This window comes from Thalassophryne amazonica, chromosome 19 (genome assembly GCF_902500255.1).
Source record: "Thalassophryne amazonica chromosome 19, fThaAma1.1, whole genome shotgun sequence".
Classification (NCBI taxonomy): Eukaryota; Metazoa; Chordata; class Actinopteri; order Batrachoidiformes; family Batrachoididae; genus Thalassophryne; species Thalassophryne amazonica.
The window spans coordinates 18,978,198-18,997,477 of NC_047121.1; the positions used below are offsets into that span (position 1 = coordinate 18,978,198).

General features: G+C 41.1%; 1 protein-coding gene across 1 annotated transcript; it reads right to left on the reverse strand.

The window, feature by feature from the left end:
- Positions 1-9,075: 9,075 nt before the first annotated feature.
- On the reverse strand, positions 9,076-18,910 carry ckba (creatine kinase, brain a). Its single transcript, XM_034194876.1, has 8 exons — positions 18,816-18,910; positions 18,401-18,595; positions 15,541-15,695; positions 15,333-15,465; positions 13,520-13,691; positions 13,311-13,434; positions 12,996-13,185; positions 9,076-9,592 (listed from the first exon to the last, which is right to left on the reverse strand). The coding sequence occupies exons 2-8, from the start codon at positions 18,591-18,593 to the stop codon at positions 9,414-9,416; spliced, it is 1,146 nt and encodes a 381-aa protein (XP_034050767.1). The 5' UTR covers positions 18,594-18,595; positions 18,816-18,910; the 3' UTR covers positions 9,076-9,413.
- Between the last annotated feature and the right edge of the window lie 370 nt (positions 18,911-19,280).

Here is a 19,280-nt window from a genome sequence, read left to right on the forward strand (position 1 = left end):
CCGTTGCAGCGGTTCTCCCAGCTCCACAGAACAGGCCTTCAAAGAGTCTTGGACAAACCAAGTCAGGTCACGCAGCCTTCCTAGGGTGGAGCGTTGCAGTCACATGGTCTGCGGTAAGGAGGGTGAGGTGAGGTGGGGACTAGTGAGGGAGAGAAAAAGGCACATTAGGGGAGAGGCAGGACGGGGGTGGTTGGGGAGCTGACAGAGGCTGTGGGGGATTGGTCGGGGGTGTTCAGCTCCTCAGCTCTCTGGACTGTCCATGCAAACCCAGATTGCCCTTACTGCCACAGCCAGTGATGGTTTTCATTTCTCTCCAGACCTCCCACATGTTTTTATTAGACAGCGTCCTCTCACAGCTTTTTACCGTATTCCTCTTTAGCCTGCTTAAACAAAGTTTGAGCTCCCCCTGCACTGCCCTCACCCCCTCCCAATCCCTGCTCCTAAACACCTGCTTCTTCCTGTTCAGGAGCCCCTTCACTTCAGCTGTGATCCACGGCTTGTTATTGTCAAAACATTTGACAGTTCTGACTGGTACCACCTGGTCCATACAAAAGTTCAGATAATCCGACAGACAGCCCACCGCCCCCTCGAGGTCCTCTCCATGAGCGTCAACCAAAACACTCCAGTCCTGTGGTGGCAAAAACAGTCCCTGAGAGCATCCTCTGCTTCAGGTGACCATTTTCGAACAGGCCTGGTTATCACTGTTTGCCTTTTAACCAGAGGAGTGTAAGTGGGTCGTAAGTGGACCAGGTTGTGGTCAGATTTGCCTAGTGAGGTAGGTGGAAGCTGATATGCATTGATGGTGTTTGCATACAACAGGTCAATGGTCTTAGTTTTTCTTGTGGGACAGGTGACATATTGGTGGAAGGAGGGCAGAGTAGTGTCCAATGGGACATGATTAAAATCACCAGAAATAATGAAGAAAGCATTCGAATGTTGTGACTGAAGCGCTGTAGTGATGTAGATGGACTCTAGCGCTGTCTCCGCATTGGCACTCGGAGGAATGTAAACACAGAGCGCGATGATGTGGGAAAACTCACGTGGTACGTAGTATGGTCTGATGCTAACAGACCGTACCGTATGCTAATGTCATAACTTAAAACTTTTGATATATTTAGGGTGCTCTGATCAAGCCCTTTAATTTCATGAAAAGGGGAGGTGATGGTCTAGTGGATAAGGTGTTGGGCTTGAGACCAGAAGATCCTCGGTTCAAATCCAAGTCTGACTGGAAAATCACTAAGGGCCCTTGGGCAAGGTCTTTAATCCCCTATTGCTCCCGGTGTGTAGTGGGAGCCTTGTACACTCTTAACCTGAATTAGTTGAGTTTACTAGAAAATTGCGTGGAAACCCGTTGCCTTAAACCGCTTTAGTTTTTACACAAGCTAAAACTAATCAGGTTAAGTTGTATTAACAAATCACAGTAGTAGTTGCTACTCAAAATCATTAGTTCACATAAATGGTGTCTCATTGGTGTATAAAATAACTATTTTAAGTTAAACATACGCAAACATATAACAAATAACATAATAAACATTATTAATCAGTAGTTAAAACAATTTCTTAATATAAATAATGTCTTCTCTTGTAATTTAATTAACTACTCCATCTTTATTTTGAGATTGTAATGCATTGTTTCAACAAATGTGTATGGAAGGGAAGTAATTAAAGAATACTGTGGCGAGTGGTATGGAAGAACAAAACACTCTGAGCTTTTCTGCACTCTGCCGCAAGGAAGTGCCGTTTATTGCAACCCAACAACACAGAAAATGGTGGAAAGCATCAAACGCAATACACTTTTCACTTATGGTGGCAACAGACACTTAACTAAACTTGACTAACTCAACTGAACTATTGAACACAATAAATCAGTAACACTAACCACACTATTAAACTAACATGAAACACATTAACAACACTTAAAACTCTCAAAACCCTGTACTCCCATGATGCACTGCAGCATAACAGTTCACAGTCTTAGCAACCGGCCTGGCGATTGCTACAATACATTTAAATGTTCCAAAGACTTTATTTAAAAAATATTACGAAGGAACACCTCATGAACACCTTGTCAACCAAAAGACAAGTAAAAACAGAAAAAAATGCATTAAAACTGTACTGTAAAAAATGTGACAAATGTTTACTAAAAAAAGGCAACAAAGTGACACAATATAAATGAACAGATTTTAAGTTCTACAATTTTGTTTAAAAAGTATTTAATACATTAACTGAACCTAAACAAAAAAAGTAAGTGCATGTTAAAAAAAGCAACAGTTGAAATGTGTTTGATTTAGTAATAGCACACCAAATGATGAGTTATATTGCCAAAAAACTTCAGTTTAGCTAACGTGTTCTCACTGGACCACTCTTTGGGCGAAACTAATTTCCAGAAAGTTATCAACAAATAACTAACTTGAAGCCTACATTCCACTTTCTTTAAGTCAGTGTTTCTTTCAAAAACCCACAGCCAAGTGTACACTGCGTACAGCGGAGAGAAAAAAAAAGAAGAAGCAGCACTTAAACACTAAGCTATTTTCAATGAACCGTCTTTTGACCAGAAAGTTATGTGTTGCTCTCAAAATCCACAGGTTTTGAATTTGAGCACAGCAAGCCATGAGCAGAAGCAGCAGGATGAGTGGAGTCGTCACACTTGACATGGTTGCTAGGTAGAATTTAAAATGGGCCCCTCCCCTCCCTTACAGAAACTTGAGACAAAAAGTTAACTCTGCTTAACATGATCATTGCACCGAAAATTTCAGTTGAATAGTGCAATCAACTAATTTAGTTTAGTAATGAGAATGCTTTTTTACAAAACACGAAAGAATAATTAATGATAACTCAGAAATTTAAGTTAAAACAAAATCTGGGTTAAGAGTGTATGGCAGCACCCTGACATCAGGGTGAATGTGAGGCATTATTTGTAAAACGCTTTGAGCGTCTGATGCAGATGGAAAAGCGCTATATAAATGCAGTCCATTTATGTTTTATGCAAATCTGAAATTTGACCTAGTTGCAGGTCATCTTTGACCTCAAGATAAACCCTGATGGTCAAGGTCGGTCACTTATCACAGGTAATGGCTTATAGGGAAGGCCAATCACTATGTTCCTGCCAAATTTAAAGGCAAAATTTTATAAATTGCGACCAGGAAAGTTGATTTGTTGAAATTAGTATTTGACCTTCCTGTTAGCTTGACCTTTGGTCTTGAGCTTGATCCTTTTGTATATGCTGAAAGGTATGTCGATAGGACGGCTATATGTGAACTTACTAGACTCTGCAATGATGATTTTCATGCTTTCTCACATCCTTAATAAAAAGCATTTTGCAATTTTTAACGTCATCAAATGACATCATACCTTAAAACCTTTGATATATTCTGAATCTGCTGTTCAAGCCTTTAATGTGGTGTATTACTGTACATGACATGTTTTACTGTAATCTGAAATTTGACCGAATTTAGGTCACCTTTGACCTCAAGCAAAACCCTGGAGGTCAATCACTGATCTCAGGTCATGGCTTATGGGCAAGGCCTATCACAATGTTCATAGCAAAATTTCAAAAATTATGACCAGGAAAGTTGTTTTGTTGAATTTAGTGTTTGACCTTGGTGTGACCTTGATCTTGATCCTTTTGTGTGTTGAAAGGTATTTTGCTAGGGCTACTATTAAATGAAGTTGCAAGAGTCTGTGATGTAAACTGTGTGCTGCATTGCGAGTTAAAGTTGAAAAATGCAATGATTACAAAAAATCCAAATATACTGTACATACAGTGAGGAAAATAAGTATTTGAACACCCTGCGGTTTTGCAAGTTGTCCCACTTAGAAATCGTGGAGGGGTCTGAAATTTTCATCTTAGGTGCATGTCCACTGTGAGAGACATAATCTAAAAAAAAAACTAAAAAAAACGGAAATCACAATGTATGATTTTTTAAATAATTTATTTGTATGTTACTGCTGCAAATAAGTATTTGAACACCTACCAACCAGCAAGAATTCTGGCTCACACAGATCTGTTAATTTTTCTTTAAGAAGCCCTCTTATTCTGCACTCTGTATTAATTGCACCTGTTTGAACTTATCTGTATAAAAGACACCTGTTCATACACTCAATCAATCACACCCCAACCTGTCCACCATAGCCAAGACCAAAGAGCTGTCTAAGGACACCAGGGACAAAACTGTAGACCTGCACAAGGCTGGGATGGACTACAGGACAACAGGCAACCAGCTTGGTAGAAGACAACAACTGTTATGATTAATTATTAGAAAGTGGAAGAAACACAAGATGACTGTCAATCTCCCTCGGTCTGGGATTCCATGCAAGATCTCACTTTGTGGGGTAAGGATGATTCTGAGAAGGCTCAGAACTACACAGGAGGACCTGGTCAATGACCTGAAGAGAGCTGGGACCACAGTCACAAAAATTACATTAGTAACACATGATGCTGTCATGGTTTAAAATCCTGCAGGGCAGCAAGGGCCCCCCGCTCAAGGCAGCACATGTCCAGGCCCGTTTGAAGTTCACCAGTGACCATCTGGATGATCCAGAGGAGGCATGGGAGAAGGTCATGTGGTCAGATGAGACCAGAATAGAGCTTTTTGGAATCAACTCCACTTACCATGTTTAGAGGATGAGAACAACGCCAAGAAAACCATCCCAGCCGTGAAGCATGGGGGTGGAAACATCATACTCTGGGGGTGCTCTTCTGCAAAGGGGACAGGACGACTGCACCGTATTGAAGGGAGGATGGATGGGGTCATGTATTGTGAGATTTTGGCAAACAACCTCCTTCCCTCAGTAAGAGCACTGAAGATGGGTCATGGCTGGGTCTTCCAGCATGACAGTGACCCCAACCACACAGCCAGGGCAACTAAGGAGGGGCTCCGTAAGAAGCATTTCAAGGTCCTGGAGTGACCTGGCCAGTCTCCAGACCTAAACTCAATAGAAAATCTTTGGAGGGAGCTGAAACTCCAAACCTGAAAGATCTAGAGAAGATCTGTATGGAGGAGTGGACCAGAATCCCTGCTGCAGTGTGCAAACCTGGTGTAAAACTACAGGAAACGTTTGACCTCTGTAATTGCAAACAAAGGCTACTGTACCAAATATTAACATTGATTTTCACAGGTGTTCAAATACTTATTTGCAGCAGTAACATACAAATAAATTATTAAAGAATCATACATTGTGATTTCCGGATTTTTATTTTTTTTTAGATTATGTCTCTCACCGTGGACATGCACCTAAGATGAAAATTCAGCCATGATTTCTAAGTGGGAGAACTTGCAAAATCGCTGGGTGTTCAAATACTTATTTTTTTCACTGTATATGCTGAGTAACATATCTCGCAAAAACTGTTTTGCTAAGATAACACCGATGATTTTATTATGTCCTTGGCAGATGTAAAAATTGTGTGCAGTACTCTGTATGTCTACATACACACACACAAAAAGCCCAAATTAAATGTGGTCACAGAAGAAACACAAACTGGGAATGTAGAACAACGCACATACAGCTGAAATGCAGACAGCCTGACACGCAACTGCGCTCACCTGCAGGGGTAAAAAAACTGCTACAGGATGCTACTGCTATAGGATTGTATTTATTTGTCAGATGTTGCGTCCATCACCATAACACTTAATTCTTGCTATTTTTAGACTGTCAGGTTGTCCGACTGGAATAAATGGGCAAACACTGGAACCAGACAGACGGCTCAGATTCCCAACACTAACCCATATAAAATACAATGCAGTGCTTAACATTTGACAAGGCATTTGTCCTTTCTTACATCAGCAATATATAATGGCAGGAGAGAAGAGCGAGCCGGGAGTACCTCACATTTATGTGGGAGATCCTGAGAACAAGATCTGGAAGTCTGCTAGTTGTTACCTTAGGTCATTGGTCTGCATCAAAGTCTGGACCATACATTAAGACAGGAAGCACCAATATGCTGAAGACCTTTGATCTCCAGAAAAGACACGAGGTGCATTCAAAAAGTATTCAACCTTTGGCTATGAAAGATACAATTACTCATCTGGGGGTCTGAAATCCTAATCCACTTTGAAGTAGTGTCCTTAGGACTACACACACTTCTCCCAACAATTCTGCCGTTGTTGGAAGCATTTTCTGAAAGGTCTCTTTTGGAATGGTGTCCAGCTGGGCCATCACATTCTGCATGGTGTCTTCTCACAACTCAGAGTAATTTTTTAGCGTTGTTTTGATCTTGGGAAACAGCCAAAAAATTCTGGGGGAGCTATGTCAGGATAGTAGAGAGCCTGATGAGTCACAGGAGTGTTATGTTTGACCAGGAAAGTCTGAATCAGCTGAGCAGAATGGGTGGGTACAAGATTTCTAGACAAAGTTGCTTCTGCTCTGCCTTGAGCAGCTTTGGCACAAATTTCGCAGACTTTGCATGTCCAAATCCGCTGTCAAAATAGAATGTATGGAATCAGTGTTTATCCCCACCTCCTCTGCAAGTTCTTGCATGGTGACATGACGGGCATCCATGTCCAAGCAGGGGTGCCAAAAAGGGGAGAATAAGAATGATTCTAGGGGCCCATAATAATTGACAGGGGCCCAGAGAGGCCCCTAATACAATTACAATACTGACAACGTAATAACGGTAATAAATTTACAATCACACGTACATTTTATTTACAATGTATTGGTAACACTAAATTTATTTAAGAAGTGACAGTATGTCAAGAGTTCTTTCATAGGCAAGGTGGGTCTGTTAGTGGTTCATCTGCTGCAAAGTTCTGGAACATTAGCATGTTGTCTGTTCCTAACTTTGTCCATAGTTTGCAAGTTAGCTCATGTTTCTCCCCATATTAGCTCATATTTCTGAAGAAAACAATTTCACTGTTTTAGTTTAATAATCAGTGGAAGCAAACATTTAACAAGCTGCTCTGCTCAAAAAATGATGCATTTTCCGAACGGACACATCAGCAGCAGCACGTCTGTCAGCCTCCACCTGAAGTCCAAGTACCCCCGAGGAAGGTGAGCAGCTGTGTGTCGAATTAATCAATTACAGAGAAAAAATATGAAAGAATAAAAAAATCTTTCTGAAATAGAAAAAAAAAGCCTATTGTACATATTCATTTCAGAATGATTTTAATGGTTTAAAAAGCATCAGCCATCACTGAAATATGTTTGGTCAGTAGTTTGGAACTGTCAACATCCTGCTGTGCAGTCGGAACAGAACATTTGTAGTGCATGCAGACTGGGTGACTGCTCTAAACCCAATCAGAGAAACGTTTACATTTTCTGGAAATCAGAAGATTAAATGGCAACAACCATATAGCCTCATATGTATTTTTATTTTTTGTCAGTCTAAAGTAACAGTCTTGCAGCAAATAACTCAATCTAAATTAATGTTACTGTATTTTCAGTGCTTCCCCGACCAAGAATCTGTCAAATCATGTTTTCTTTTCACGAATATGGGATTGATTGTTAAAAATATCATTAAAATGCATAGTTTTATGTAAAACTATCAACATTTTCCACCAGCCTGGCAGCTGGCTATTGGGGGGGGGGGAGGCAGTAAGATTTATTTTCACGGGGCCCAAAATCCCTGTTGGCGCCCCGTGTCCAAGGTCTTCATTTTATCAATCACCTGGTCATTTGGGCTTGTGGATGGCCTACGAGAACATGCTTCATTCTCCACTGATGTTATGCTCCTGGCATCATCGCCAAAAGCCTGCTGAATCTTGCAAATGGTTTTCCGTTTAAGTGTCACCAAGCCTTTGGCAAAATTTGATGCAGTAGCTTTGCTAAAGTCATTCTATCATGTTAACATGCTTATTTAGGATCTGCTCCTGACCAAGGCAGCATCTCTACATCTTCAGTTGGTCCACACGTGCCAGACTGTGGCTGCCTGCTGCTCCAAGTGGTTGGATTGTGTCTAATGAGGATGAGTTAAATGCAGAGAACAAATTTTTTTTGTATGTACAATGACAAAGGCTCTTTTCTTGCAGCAAATGAAAATCTGTCAGATGCTCAGTATTTGCGTTCGGTCTAGAGTGGACTGATGCACAATACACTTTGTATCACCAAAGACCTTTGTCCAAGGACATCAGGACTCCATGTGTCTCAATTGCAAAGGCTGAGAACCCAGAGATCTGCAGCGCAAAAAGTCCAACACTTCCAGTTAGTGCAGCAGAAATGGACTATTACAAACTTTAAAGCCAATGTAAACAAAGATGTTGGTGAGGATGTTGACCAGACGGCCCCTGGCATCAGGCTCATCACAAGCCATCATCAGATGACACACGAGCAGGACAAAACATGAAGTTGTGATCATCAAGCTGCTGCTCTGTCACCGTCATATTCTACAGAGAATGTACTCAAAGACCAACACTCACTGACACCCTGAGCATTAAAGTGCATAATGTTTGTTCACTGCCATTTAAACAGAATTCAAGGTTGCTCCCCCCCCCACCAAAAAAAGGTTGAAAGAGTCCCACATACCACCCATTTAATAAATCTGTCCAACTTAGGCATCTTGTCCCCAGAGGATGGGGTCAAACTCCTTTAGAGGCATATGGCAAAGTGCAGCATTCATGTGCTCTAGCATCATCTAACATAACCACCTACCACTAGAGGGAGCCACTACTACAGTGACCATGCAGATTGAAAAGGACCTGCTGGGACAAAAGACATCAGCTCACTTCCCGAAGCCTCTGTAAGAAACAAGTCTGTGGCACTTCAGATAAACCCCTTTAATCTTACAATCTGAATCTGTAAGTTAGCTGGTCCCATGTACAGAGTTTGTGTAGTTTATGCAGATGACAGCACAAATAGATTCTACTTGAAGGTGATTATTTTAATGTAATGTGAAAGATCTATCTGCTGTGCAGCAGTTTCAGAATGTTTTTATTACAGGAAAGTTTTGTCCACTGCTAGTTTAGCTTCAGTTAACCATTTTTCCTTTATGAATTCATTCCTATTTTTACACTTCAAAGCTAAGAGACTACAAACTAAGTTGTGGCATCAGAACACAGGTTCAAGACCCACTGATGAAATCCTAAATATTTTACCCTTCAAGGGGTCTTTTTTTTTTTTTTAATGAAATCACTTATTTCCTCCTGAAGAGTTTTAATTTTTGCCTGCAGTGTTTTTCATGACAAGTTCCCATCACATGTTTACAATGAACAAAGTGAAACATTTACCCTGCTCAGATTTCACCATCAGAATGACCCAAACCAGGTTATCTGAAGTTACAGGTTAACATTTTAACAAAACTACCAACCTGACAAAACTCACTGCACACGTCTGCTGCCGCCGATTTAGTCAATTCATTTCACTTCCAGTGTCATACAGCGGTCGTCTTAAATACAAACAAATGAGCTGCGATACAGAGTGAATGTCAGAACAGAGACAGAATATACAGCGGGATGTGACAGTTTGCAGTCGGGGTGGTTTTATTTCTGAGCGGGCATCAAGTCGTCGATGGACTGGCCCTTCTCCAGCCTCTTCTCCATCTCTACCAGCAGCTTGATTCCATCCACCACCATCTGCACCAGCTCCACCTCAGAGAAGCCCAGTCTGTCAGCATTGGAGATGTCAAACACACCACCGACTGCAGCGGTGTCCACGCCGCCTGTGAGGAGTTCACAAAAAAAAAAAAAAAGTCAAACTGTAAGGCAGTAGACTGGATCCAGCAACATGCATTACTGTGTTCAATGCCCTGACAGTATACATTAAACCAAAAATTCAGTGTACTTAAAACATTTGAAAAATTCCACATTTTACCCTCTTCCTCCAGTTTTCAGTCATGTTTTGTATCGAGTGCAACTTGGGATTTAACCTCTTGCTGAAGGAGGTTATTGCCATTTATATAATGGCTGAGTGGCTCCTTGTCATTTGAACATCACGTGACCTGGATTAATCGTCCCATTTGTGTTGCGTTCCATTTACTGTGCAAATTTGGTTCCATACATTTTGTACCATTGCACGCCGCAAACCCTGCCCACACTAGTGGGGGTGGCATTTAGCTAAACATGGAGTGTTTTGCTGAGTGACAATTTGAACAAGCCAATTGACTGTGCTAATTTTTCTAGCGCACACACAAAAACAGACTACGTCGTCGGAATTATTCTGAGTTGACTGAACAATTTTAGACTCCTATTTAAAGTTTGTGTTGGACTGCTGATGTTAAAGCACCAGTGACACACAACAAAATGTCAGTCTATTTTCTGTTTATAACTTAATATAATGTCAAATGACAAGGATGTATTTTTGCTGTTATATAAAACAAATAACGTTTATATTCATACATTAGCTTTCTCATGTTTAAACCATGCTCTATCCTCAGTGCACTAGTCTGTTTGGCCACTGTGTCAAGTGATGTACAGTAGTGTTCAGAATAATAGTAGTGTTATGTGACTAAAAAGATTAATCCAGGTTTTGAGTATATTTATTGTTACATGGGAAACAAGGTACCAGTAGATTCTCACAAATCCAACAAGACCAAGCATTCATGATATGCACACATAAGGCTATGAAATTGGGCTATTAGTGTAAAAAAAAAAAAAAAAAAAAAATAGAAAAGGGGGTGTTCACAATAATAGCAGCATCTGCTGTTGACGCTACAAACTCAAAACTATGTTCAAACTGCTTTTTTCGCAATCCTGTGAATCACTAAACTAGTACTTAGTTGTATAACCACAGTTTTTCATGATTTCTTCACATCTGCAAGGCATTACTTTTGTTGGTTTGGAACCAAGATTTTGCTCGGTTACTAGTGTGCTTGGGGTCATTGTCTTGTTGAAACACCCGTTTCAAGGGCATGTCCTCTTCAGCATAAGGCAACATGACCTCTTCAAGTATTTTGACATATCCAAACTGATCCATGATACCTGGTATGCGATATATTGTATAGGCCCAACACCATAGTAGGAGAAACATGCCCATATCATGATGCTTGCACCACCATGCTTCACTGAACTGTGGCTTGAATTCAGAGTTTGGGGGTCGTCTCACAAACTGTCTGCGGCCCTTGGACCCCAAAAAGAACAATTTTACTCTCAGTCCACAAAATATTCCTCCATTTCTCTTTAGGCCAGTTGATGTGTTCTTTGGCAAATTGTAACCTCTTCTGCACGTCTTATTTAAGAGTGACTTTTTGGGGGATTCTTGCAAATAAATTAGCTTCAGACAGGTGTCTTCTAACTGTCACAGCACTTACAGGTAACTCCAGACTGTCTTTGATCATCCTGGAGCTGATCAATGGGTGAGCCTTTGTCATTCTGGTTATTCTATCCATTTTGATGGTTGTTTTCCATTTTCTTCCACGGGTCTTTTTTTTGGTCCATTTTAAATCATTGGAGATCATAAATGAACAGCCTATAATTTTTTGCACCTGCATATACGTTTTCCCCTCTCCAATCAACTTTTTAAATCAAACTATGCTGTTCTTCTGAACGTCCCATTTTCCTCAGGCTTTCAAAGAGAAAAGCATGTTCAACAACAGGTGCTGCTTCATCCTTAGATATGGGACACCTGATTCACACCTCTGTTCCACGAAATTGATGAACTCACTGACCGAATGCCACACTCCTATTATTGTGAACACCCCCTTTTCTACTTTTTACTAATAGCCCAATTTCATAGCCTTAAGAGTGTGCATATCATGACTGCTTGGTCTTGTTGGATTTGTGAGAATCTACTGGTACCTTGTTTCCCATGTAACAAGAAATATACTCAAAACCTGGATTCATCTTTTTAGTCACATAGCACTACTATTATTCTGAACACTACTGTACAGTATCACTTTAGACCTATGGTGTAAGTTTGTCAATAAGCCAGAAGGTCTGTGGATCAATTTGACACTGAATTCCAAGTTTCTCCTAGTTCCTCCCCAAGAGGATTTTGCAAGCTTGTCCTGTAAATTACAGTTTACACTCTACTCCATTATCCATCAATTTTGTAACTCAAACCCAAGATGTAACTGAGTAAAGTTAAATTTTAATGATATTGGTGCCAATAAACTCAGGCTCTGTATCTGCATGAGTTAAATTTTATTCCCACATACTGTAGTCTAGCTGACATGTTTACTTAAGGATCACCAGTTTCTCTTCCACTGTACTAAATTTCTCTTGATGACCTTGATAACTGTGGTCTTCATTGGACCCCCATGAAATCAGCTACCAACAGGAGACTTGAAGCTACAGAAAGTGATCACCAACTGGACAACACACAGCATCTTCAAAGCTACAGATGGATTGTCCTCAGGCCAGGAGAGCCAGATCTGCTGTATTTTGTTGCTCTCATAAAGTCTGTTCAGCACAAAAGCCATTTTTCACATGCTGTCCAAATCTAAACACTGCCATTATGAGAATTTCATTTCTACAGTAAATGTATATTCAAGTTACCATGTAGGTGAGTACAGACAGTGAAGTGGGCTCAAAGATACATTTAAACACATACTGTTGACAGACAATAACTGATACTTAAAAAAAAAAAAAAAAATCATAAAATGGATAAATGTTTGTTGCCCTTCTCCACTGAGGCTCTTTGGAAGATTCCCAGACTATGTGGCTGAAGGGCAACCCTGGAATTGACCTCACGTTTTTTGCAAGTGTCAAGGTCACTGGATCACAGGGGTACCATTACTGAGCCACTTGATGTTTGTGCACAGCCTACTGTCAGAACCTGGTACTGTAGCCACCATTTAACTTTTGCCCCTTTAGTTTTGTTTGTTTTTACCCGACGCCAAAATATGGCCATCAGGTATTGTGAAGGCCTTGCATCCATCTGTCTGTACTCAGCACAAGTCCAGTCCTGTTAATGCCAGAGTCTTCAAATCCACAGGGAACAAACATTCTTGGGACAAGTTCAAAGATGGCTAACCTCGACCTATTTTAAGAGGTCAAAAGGTCACATTCTGTTTCCATTTATGTTCATACGGCCGGGGCTATTTTATCGTTGAGTTCTATTTAAGTATAAACTGGCATCTTGTGCCCCCCATGAGGCATTTTGATCAGCGTGACAGTGAAACGCACCTGTTCCACGTTTCTGGAGCCGCAGCCTCTTAAGGACCTCCTCGAACTTTGCGTTCTTGCTCATGTTGGGTAGCTTAACATGCACACCTGCACGCAGGCCAGTGCCCAGGTTGGATGGGCAAGTCAGGATGTAGCCCAGGTGCTCGCTCCACATGAACTCGTGGCTTTTCTCCTTGAACAGGCTCTCGATCTAAGCACAATAGAATCAGTGTGACGGGGAGATTCTTGTGCACGTGTCACCATAAAGGAACAGAAATCACATGAATCTGGTTTCTCCTCGATGACCTGCCAAAACATCTTCAGTTTCCTACCAACCTTGGTGAGACCTGTGCAGAAGCGTGTGAACACTTCCTTCATGTTTCCGCCTTTCTGCATGGAAATCACACGCAGGTGGTCCTCCTCGTTCACCCACACCAAGAAGGTTTTGTTGTCGTTGTGCCTTTGGGTGGGGGGTGGGAAATTTTAGTTGACTTCAAACTTAAATTCCATGTGAACAAACATTGTGTTGGTTTAGACCTTCTCACCAGATGCCCCTGGCATCAGGCCAGTCACGAGCCATCCCAGAGGCCAGCAGCAGAGGAGACACAGGCTTGTCAAACAGGAAGTGGTCATCAATGAGCTGCTGCTGCTCGGCCTCAGTCATGTCCTTCAGGGCATAGTATTTCCCCTTCAGGTCTCCTGTGAGGGACGCCAGAGCTGCAGGGGGACAAAGTAAAAATAAAAACCACAATATGTGGTACAAGCTCAAAAACATGGTGCTAGTCACACCAAGATGCCAGCCATCTAGGGTGTCAAGCAAGACAATTCTCAGGGGTGACGGCACGGGGATCAAATCGTTTCTATTAGTTTGTCAATCATTAATGTCCCGTGATATATGGGGAAAATACTGGACATTTACATATACACTAGTGTGTACTCTGTGGATCCACAGGCTCTAGACTGGGTAGTATTTATGAAATAGATAGCTAACATTTTTCCACAGGCGTTAATAAATTATGCAAAGTTTCTATAATGAGTTGAATGACATGTGACCCCAGAACGGTTAGAACCTTAGACCTCAGTTTTTAGAGATACAACTCAATCCTTTTAGTTACATAATTTTTTAAAATGTTAATTCTGTCTTAGTGTATTTATAAGTTGTTTAGGTTCTTGTCATCATATACACACTGATCATCATTTTATTACCATTTCTATTTTGGCATTTGATTTTTAAATGGACCACAATGGAAATAGTGCTTTCACTTTCTTGTGTCATCCATGTTTTGTTTTTATAAAAATATTTACAATTATATTATGTACTGACTAAATAAAATCATGTCCACATGCTTTTAATATATAGATGATTTACCGCCCCCTGCTGGAATGGTGTTCCAGTCTAGGATGTAATCACCACATTGTTCTGTGTATGTGGTTTCTCCAAAAATATTACTTATCAATTTTTCCGGTGTTCATCATTGACCCAAAATACATAAGCATATCAAATGTCAGTTCTCCCCAGTTTGTCCATGACTGAAATCATATGCATGCACACAGCTTTGTCTTTTCTGCATTCTGTTGCAAGTAGGTCCATTTATTTTATACACCCACAAAGACTGTGGTGGAAAACAAACACTACACTTTTCATTGATGTAACAGCAACATGACACTTAAACTAATTGAACTATAAAAACAAATAAAACTATTAAACATGAACCACAATGACATTTAAAACACCCAACTCCCATGCTACATTACAGTACAATGTCCATTGTTCAGTTAGCCAATATTGCCAGTTTCTACAAACAGTCCTATCAACTTTCGGTTTTTTGCAGTGTCCATCCTTTACCCAAAATATATCAGCATACAACACTGCAAATGTCAGCTCTCCCCAGTTTCTCCGTGATTGAAGCCAGATGCACGAATACATGCACAGAGACCAGTTTGCTATTATAATATAGCTTTGTGCTGTTATATTTATTGAAAATGACTGTCTAACTATGGCTTTTCATTTACCCTCACATGGAAGACAGAATACTCAATATACCTCTGGCAAACCATATGCCATTTTTACCTGAGGCCAAAAAAATAAATAAATGACTAATCTTGACAAATTCATGAGAACAAACCTAGTTGGTGAAACTCTAAAGTGACTGAGGGCACGCTGGCTGCTCATGGATGTTGGTTCCTGCCTGTTTTTTGACAGCTGTGTCAGAAAACCTGAGTTATCCACCAGTCAGGCCCTCTAGCTTCCATGTGTTGTGATCTTTCCCCACTAGATGGCACCCACTGCTAGATTAGCAACTCAGTCATGTCCCATCATGACCGCCACAGTGAGTCATTTCCCATGATTCACAGTACCTTCGATGGAGAGTCTCTCCACAGCGCGTCTCTCTCCCCGGCTGCAGTGTGGAGGCAGGCAGAAGCCGCGGATGCTGCGGCCAGTTCGCACTCTGGAGCTCAAGACGTAGTTGGGGTCAAGGTCATCTCCTCCCTTAGGAGGAAGGACAAAGCTATTAGAGGGACAGCAGTCAAAGTCTTCAGTTCAAACAATGCAGTGCTACAGCACCTTCAGGTTGTCAGAGTTCAGGTCGGTCTTGTGCTTGTCTGTTGGTTTGTATCCTCCATGTCGGTCTTGGATCACAGGGTCGAGCAGATCTTTGAAGACATCGTATGTTTCCTCATCTCCAGCAACGCAGCCCACAGTCATGATGAAGGGGTGACCTGCACACAGTCATTCGACTCAGTGAATAACACACCTGCTACTCTGATCAGTGTGTCGTTTGGCATCACAGACAAAATCTGGCAACTGTGGTGCTTCTGTTCCTAAATACAACCCATAAATGCACCACAATGTTGACATCTGTAGTCCCTAGTAACAGTATAGGGAATGTAGGGCAAAAATGCACAAGAGTGAGTGGATTATTCCAGCCTAGCCAGCTTCTGTAGGCCAGTAACACAAACTAATAAATGCCATCAGTGTGTATTGCCAATTTAAAGGGCATACAACAAGGACAAACTGAAATCTGGTTGACTTTGACATAGACTAAGCAACTATTTTGCCTATAATATCCTGTGGACTTGTGTGCCACCTACTGGCGGCAGTGTTCACCTTCATATGAGGCAATAGCTGAAGGTTCTTATGCATGAACATCTGTATGTGCATTTCAAACAGTGTAACAGTCGAGTGCTATAGATAGCTGTTTATGGACGTCTCCTAAAGTTGTTCAATGGAGGGAGAAATACGGAAGCAAACTGCATTTAAAAAATACAATGGACTATTTTTTCGTAATATACAATGGGACAAGTAATCAGTGCCCCTGAACCAAGCCAGTGAAATGACAAGGATCTATTTAGGTGATATATAAAGGGTACTACCATTACACAGGAACAAAGGATTAAAACCAAACATAACAATTGTAATAAGGCAACTAACGCATCTCCTGCTGAAGAGAGGCAGCACTGCAGATGGTGAAAACTAATACAACCAGCTCACATAGTTTGTCAAAATTTTCCACCATTGCCAGATGCCTGTGGTGGCTTTTCCAAAAGATGTCTTACTTAAACTGTGGGCTACCCTGCCCCATGTTTTCTGATGATACTGCTCCATTTTATCCATATATGCAAGCTTTCAAAATATGGATGCACAGTGCAAACAAAAGAGGCACCGCTCGTCCATAGTTAATGTACAGCATGAATGACAACTTACTGTTAATTGTGGTACAAAATATGCAACAGAATAGGAACAGGGATGATAACCAACCCTTTGTGTTTGACACTGTTCCAGAAGCCACATGAAAAGGAATATCACATACTGTGCTGCCACCTGCTGTATAGTTCTGGAATATCCACCCATATCAAAATTACTCATTTAACAGCCAAAATCAGCACAGCGTCTGTACAATAGAGTACGTGCCAAGTCTGGTCATTTCTGAAAAACTTTACCAAATAGGACCCCTTTGAGAGCACAGATTGAGGCTTGTACCAAAAAATACCTCATGTAAATGTTTGATGACAATTTCCTTGAGTTGACAGACTGAATGAAACAATTCGTGGAATGTTTCATTCAAACATTCCATCTGTCAACTCGTGGAGATATTCTTAATGCACAGATGGGAAACTAACTTAAAATTATTTGTTTTATATTACACCCAAGCAGATCCTTGTAATTTGACTTTAGGTGAACGTGCTCATTTCTTCTATTGGCAAAAATGGGAAAGCTCCATGTGTTATAGGCAACTTCTGCAAATCATGGATGTATTTTATGTAAAAGGTATTGACCGGGTCACACACCCCCACCACCAACCCTTTCATTGGACCAAATGAACCCTCTAGTTAGGAACAAGTGAGTACATTTGTACCAGCTCAAGATTCAGCAAGGTGTTCACTTCTTAGCCACCAACATTACAGATGTTCTGTTACTTGCCATCATAACATCACATTCAAGACTGTATGAGTTCAAATGAATAATCACATTATAAAGTATCTTTTCCTTATGATTGTATTTTATAGTTGAAATGTTCACCAAAGGTGCAGGAAATCACATCTAAAAATTAAAACGATTAAAAGAAGTGCGACCAGACTCATTCACAAATCCATGCTCCCCCCTCCCCACCTTAAAAAAAAATCCTGGATCTGCCCCTGCATACTGAAGTTGTTCATTGGAATGAAACATACACACAAAAAAAAAAAACTAATTGAATGAACTCAATTCAATTATGTGCAGGATTTCCATCTAACAAATATATGTAGCCCCAACTCAAAAAAGCACATCCATGAAAGAAAATGTAATTTATTTGGAACTACATATGTTTATTAGATGGAAATCCAACGACTTGACTTTTGGGGGGGGGGGGGGGGGGGGGTCAATGTCACGTGACATACAAGCCAATCGGACAACAAGGATCCATCTTTGTGTTCTATACTTTAAAATGTAAAATTGGTTGCCGCTCACTGGGATCATGTGGGCATGTCCCAGCCAGCACACACTTGGCGGAGTGGGCGCGTCTGCAGCAAGCACACCCGATATGGATTTCCGTGACATGTCACAAAGTCTTAAACGAGCCCTTTAAAGCTGCAAGAGCAGAAACGCTTAATGGAATTGCTGACTTTCAGAAAAGGCTCAACTTTTAAAACCTCATCTGAGGGAGAGGAACAATGTGACCCTTAGAAGGCATCGCCATGTTGAGGACCATGATGACCTTAATGGAAAGAGACATATTGCACAGGAAACAAGCTGACATCAGGGAAGCTGAGAAGCATTTAAAAGCTGCAGCCCTGCACCATTATGTAACTCCATATGCGTAATAATTCATTCCCATGGTGAGGTCACATTGCACGACATGGATGCGCATCAACGCATCCATGTCGTGCAATGTGACCTCACCCTGCACAACATGCATGCATGCATGTACGTGCACGAGTATTACCTGGGTTATCAACCCCGGTCTGGATGACGTCATCCAGCGTGAACCCGCTGGGGGTCTGTTTGCTCCTCAGCTTCTCGTACATAGCGGGAATCAGGACTTTGGCCATGTGGTTGTTGTGTTTGCTGAGGTCCGGATACTCCTCATCGGAGGAATACTTCATCTTCAGCTGGTTGTGCGTGTTTCCGAAAGGCATGGCTGAAGAAGGGAAAAAAAAAGAAGAAAAAAAGCTGGCGGATAACACACGCACAAACACTGGCGCGCAAAAGAAGAAGAAATCCCACAGTCAAGCACGCTCGGGTATAAATCTGACTCCTAATTATGATTTAATTAATTGCACAAAAGCGAATCCGATCACCCTTTAATTGTTCCACCGCGAAAATATTATGAGCGTAAAATTTGGGGTGACGCCGCCTACCTGCTGTTCGTCGGATCGGCACAAAGAAAAGCTTATTTTTGTCGGGCGGAGGAGCTCCAAAGTCACTAACAACGTCCGAGCTGCACTGCGATCGAACGCGTGACTCGATATCAGAATTTATAGCGGACGATCTGGCTTCCTATTGGTCAGTATTTGTAGTCCATTCATTCGATTGGACGCGTTCGGTTCAGGCTCCTGCAGGAACTTGAAGAACACTTCTTCTGCACAAGATGTGTTATCACGCCGAATAAAAGTGGCAAATCAAACATCTTTATTATAATTTTTAAAAAAAATCTAGAATGATATAATTTTAAACGCAATGAAAAAAAATATCGATGCAACATGACACATTAAATTAAAAATTGCAAAGTCAAAACAGCACCTGCTGGTTTAAAACAAGTAGATAATCGCTTTTACAGCCTTTTTTTTAACCCCCTATTGAGGGATGAAAATTTAAAACTCACT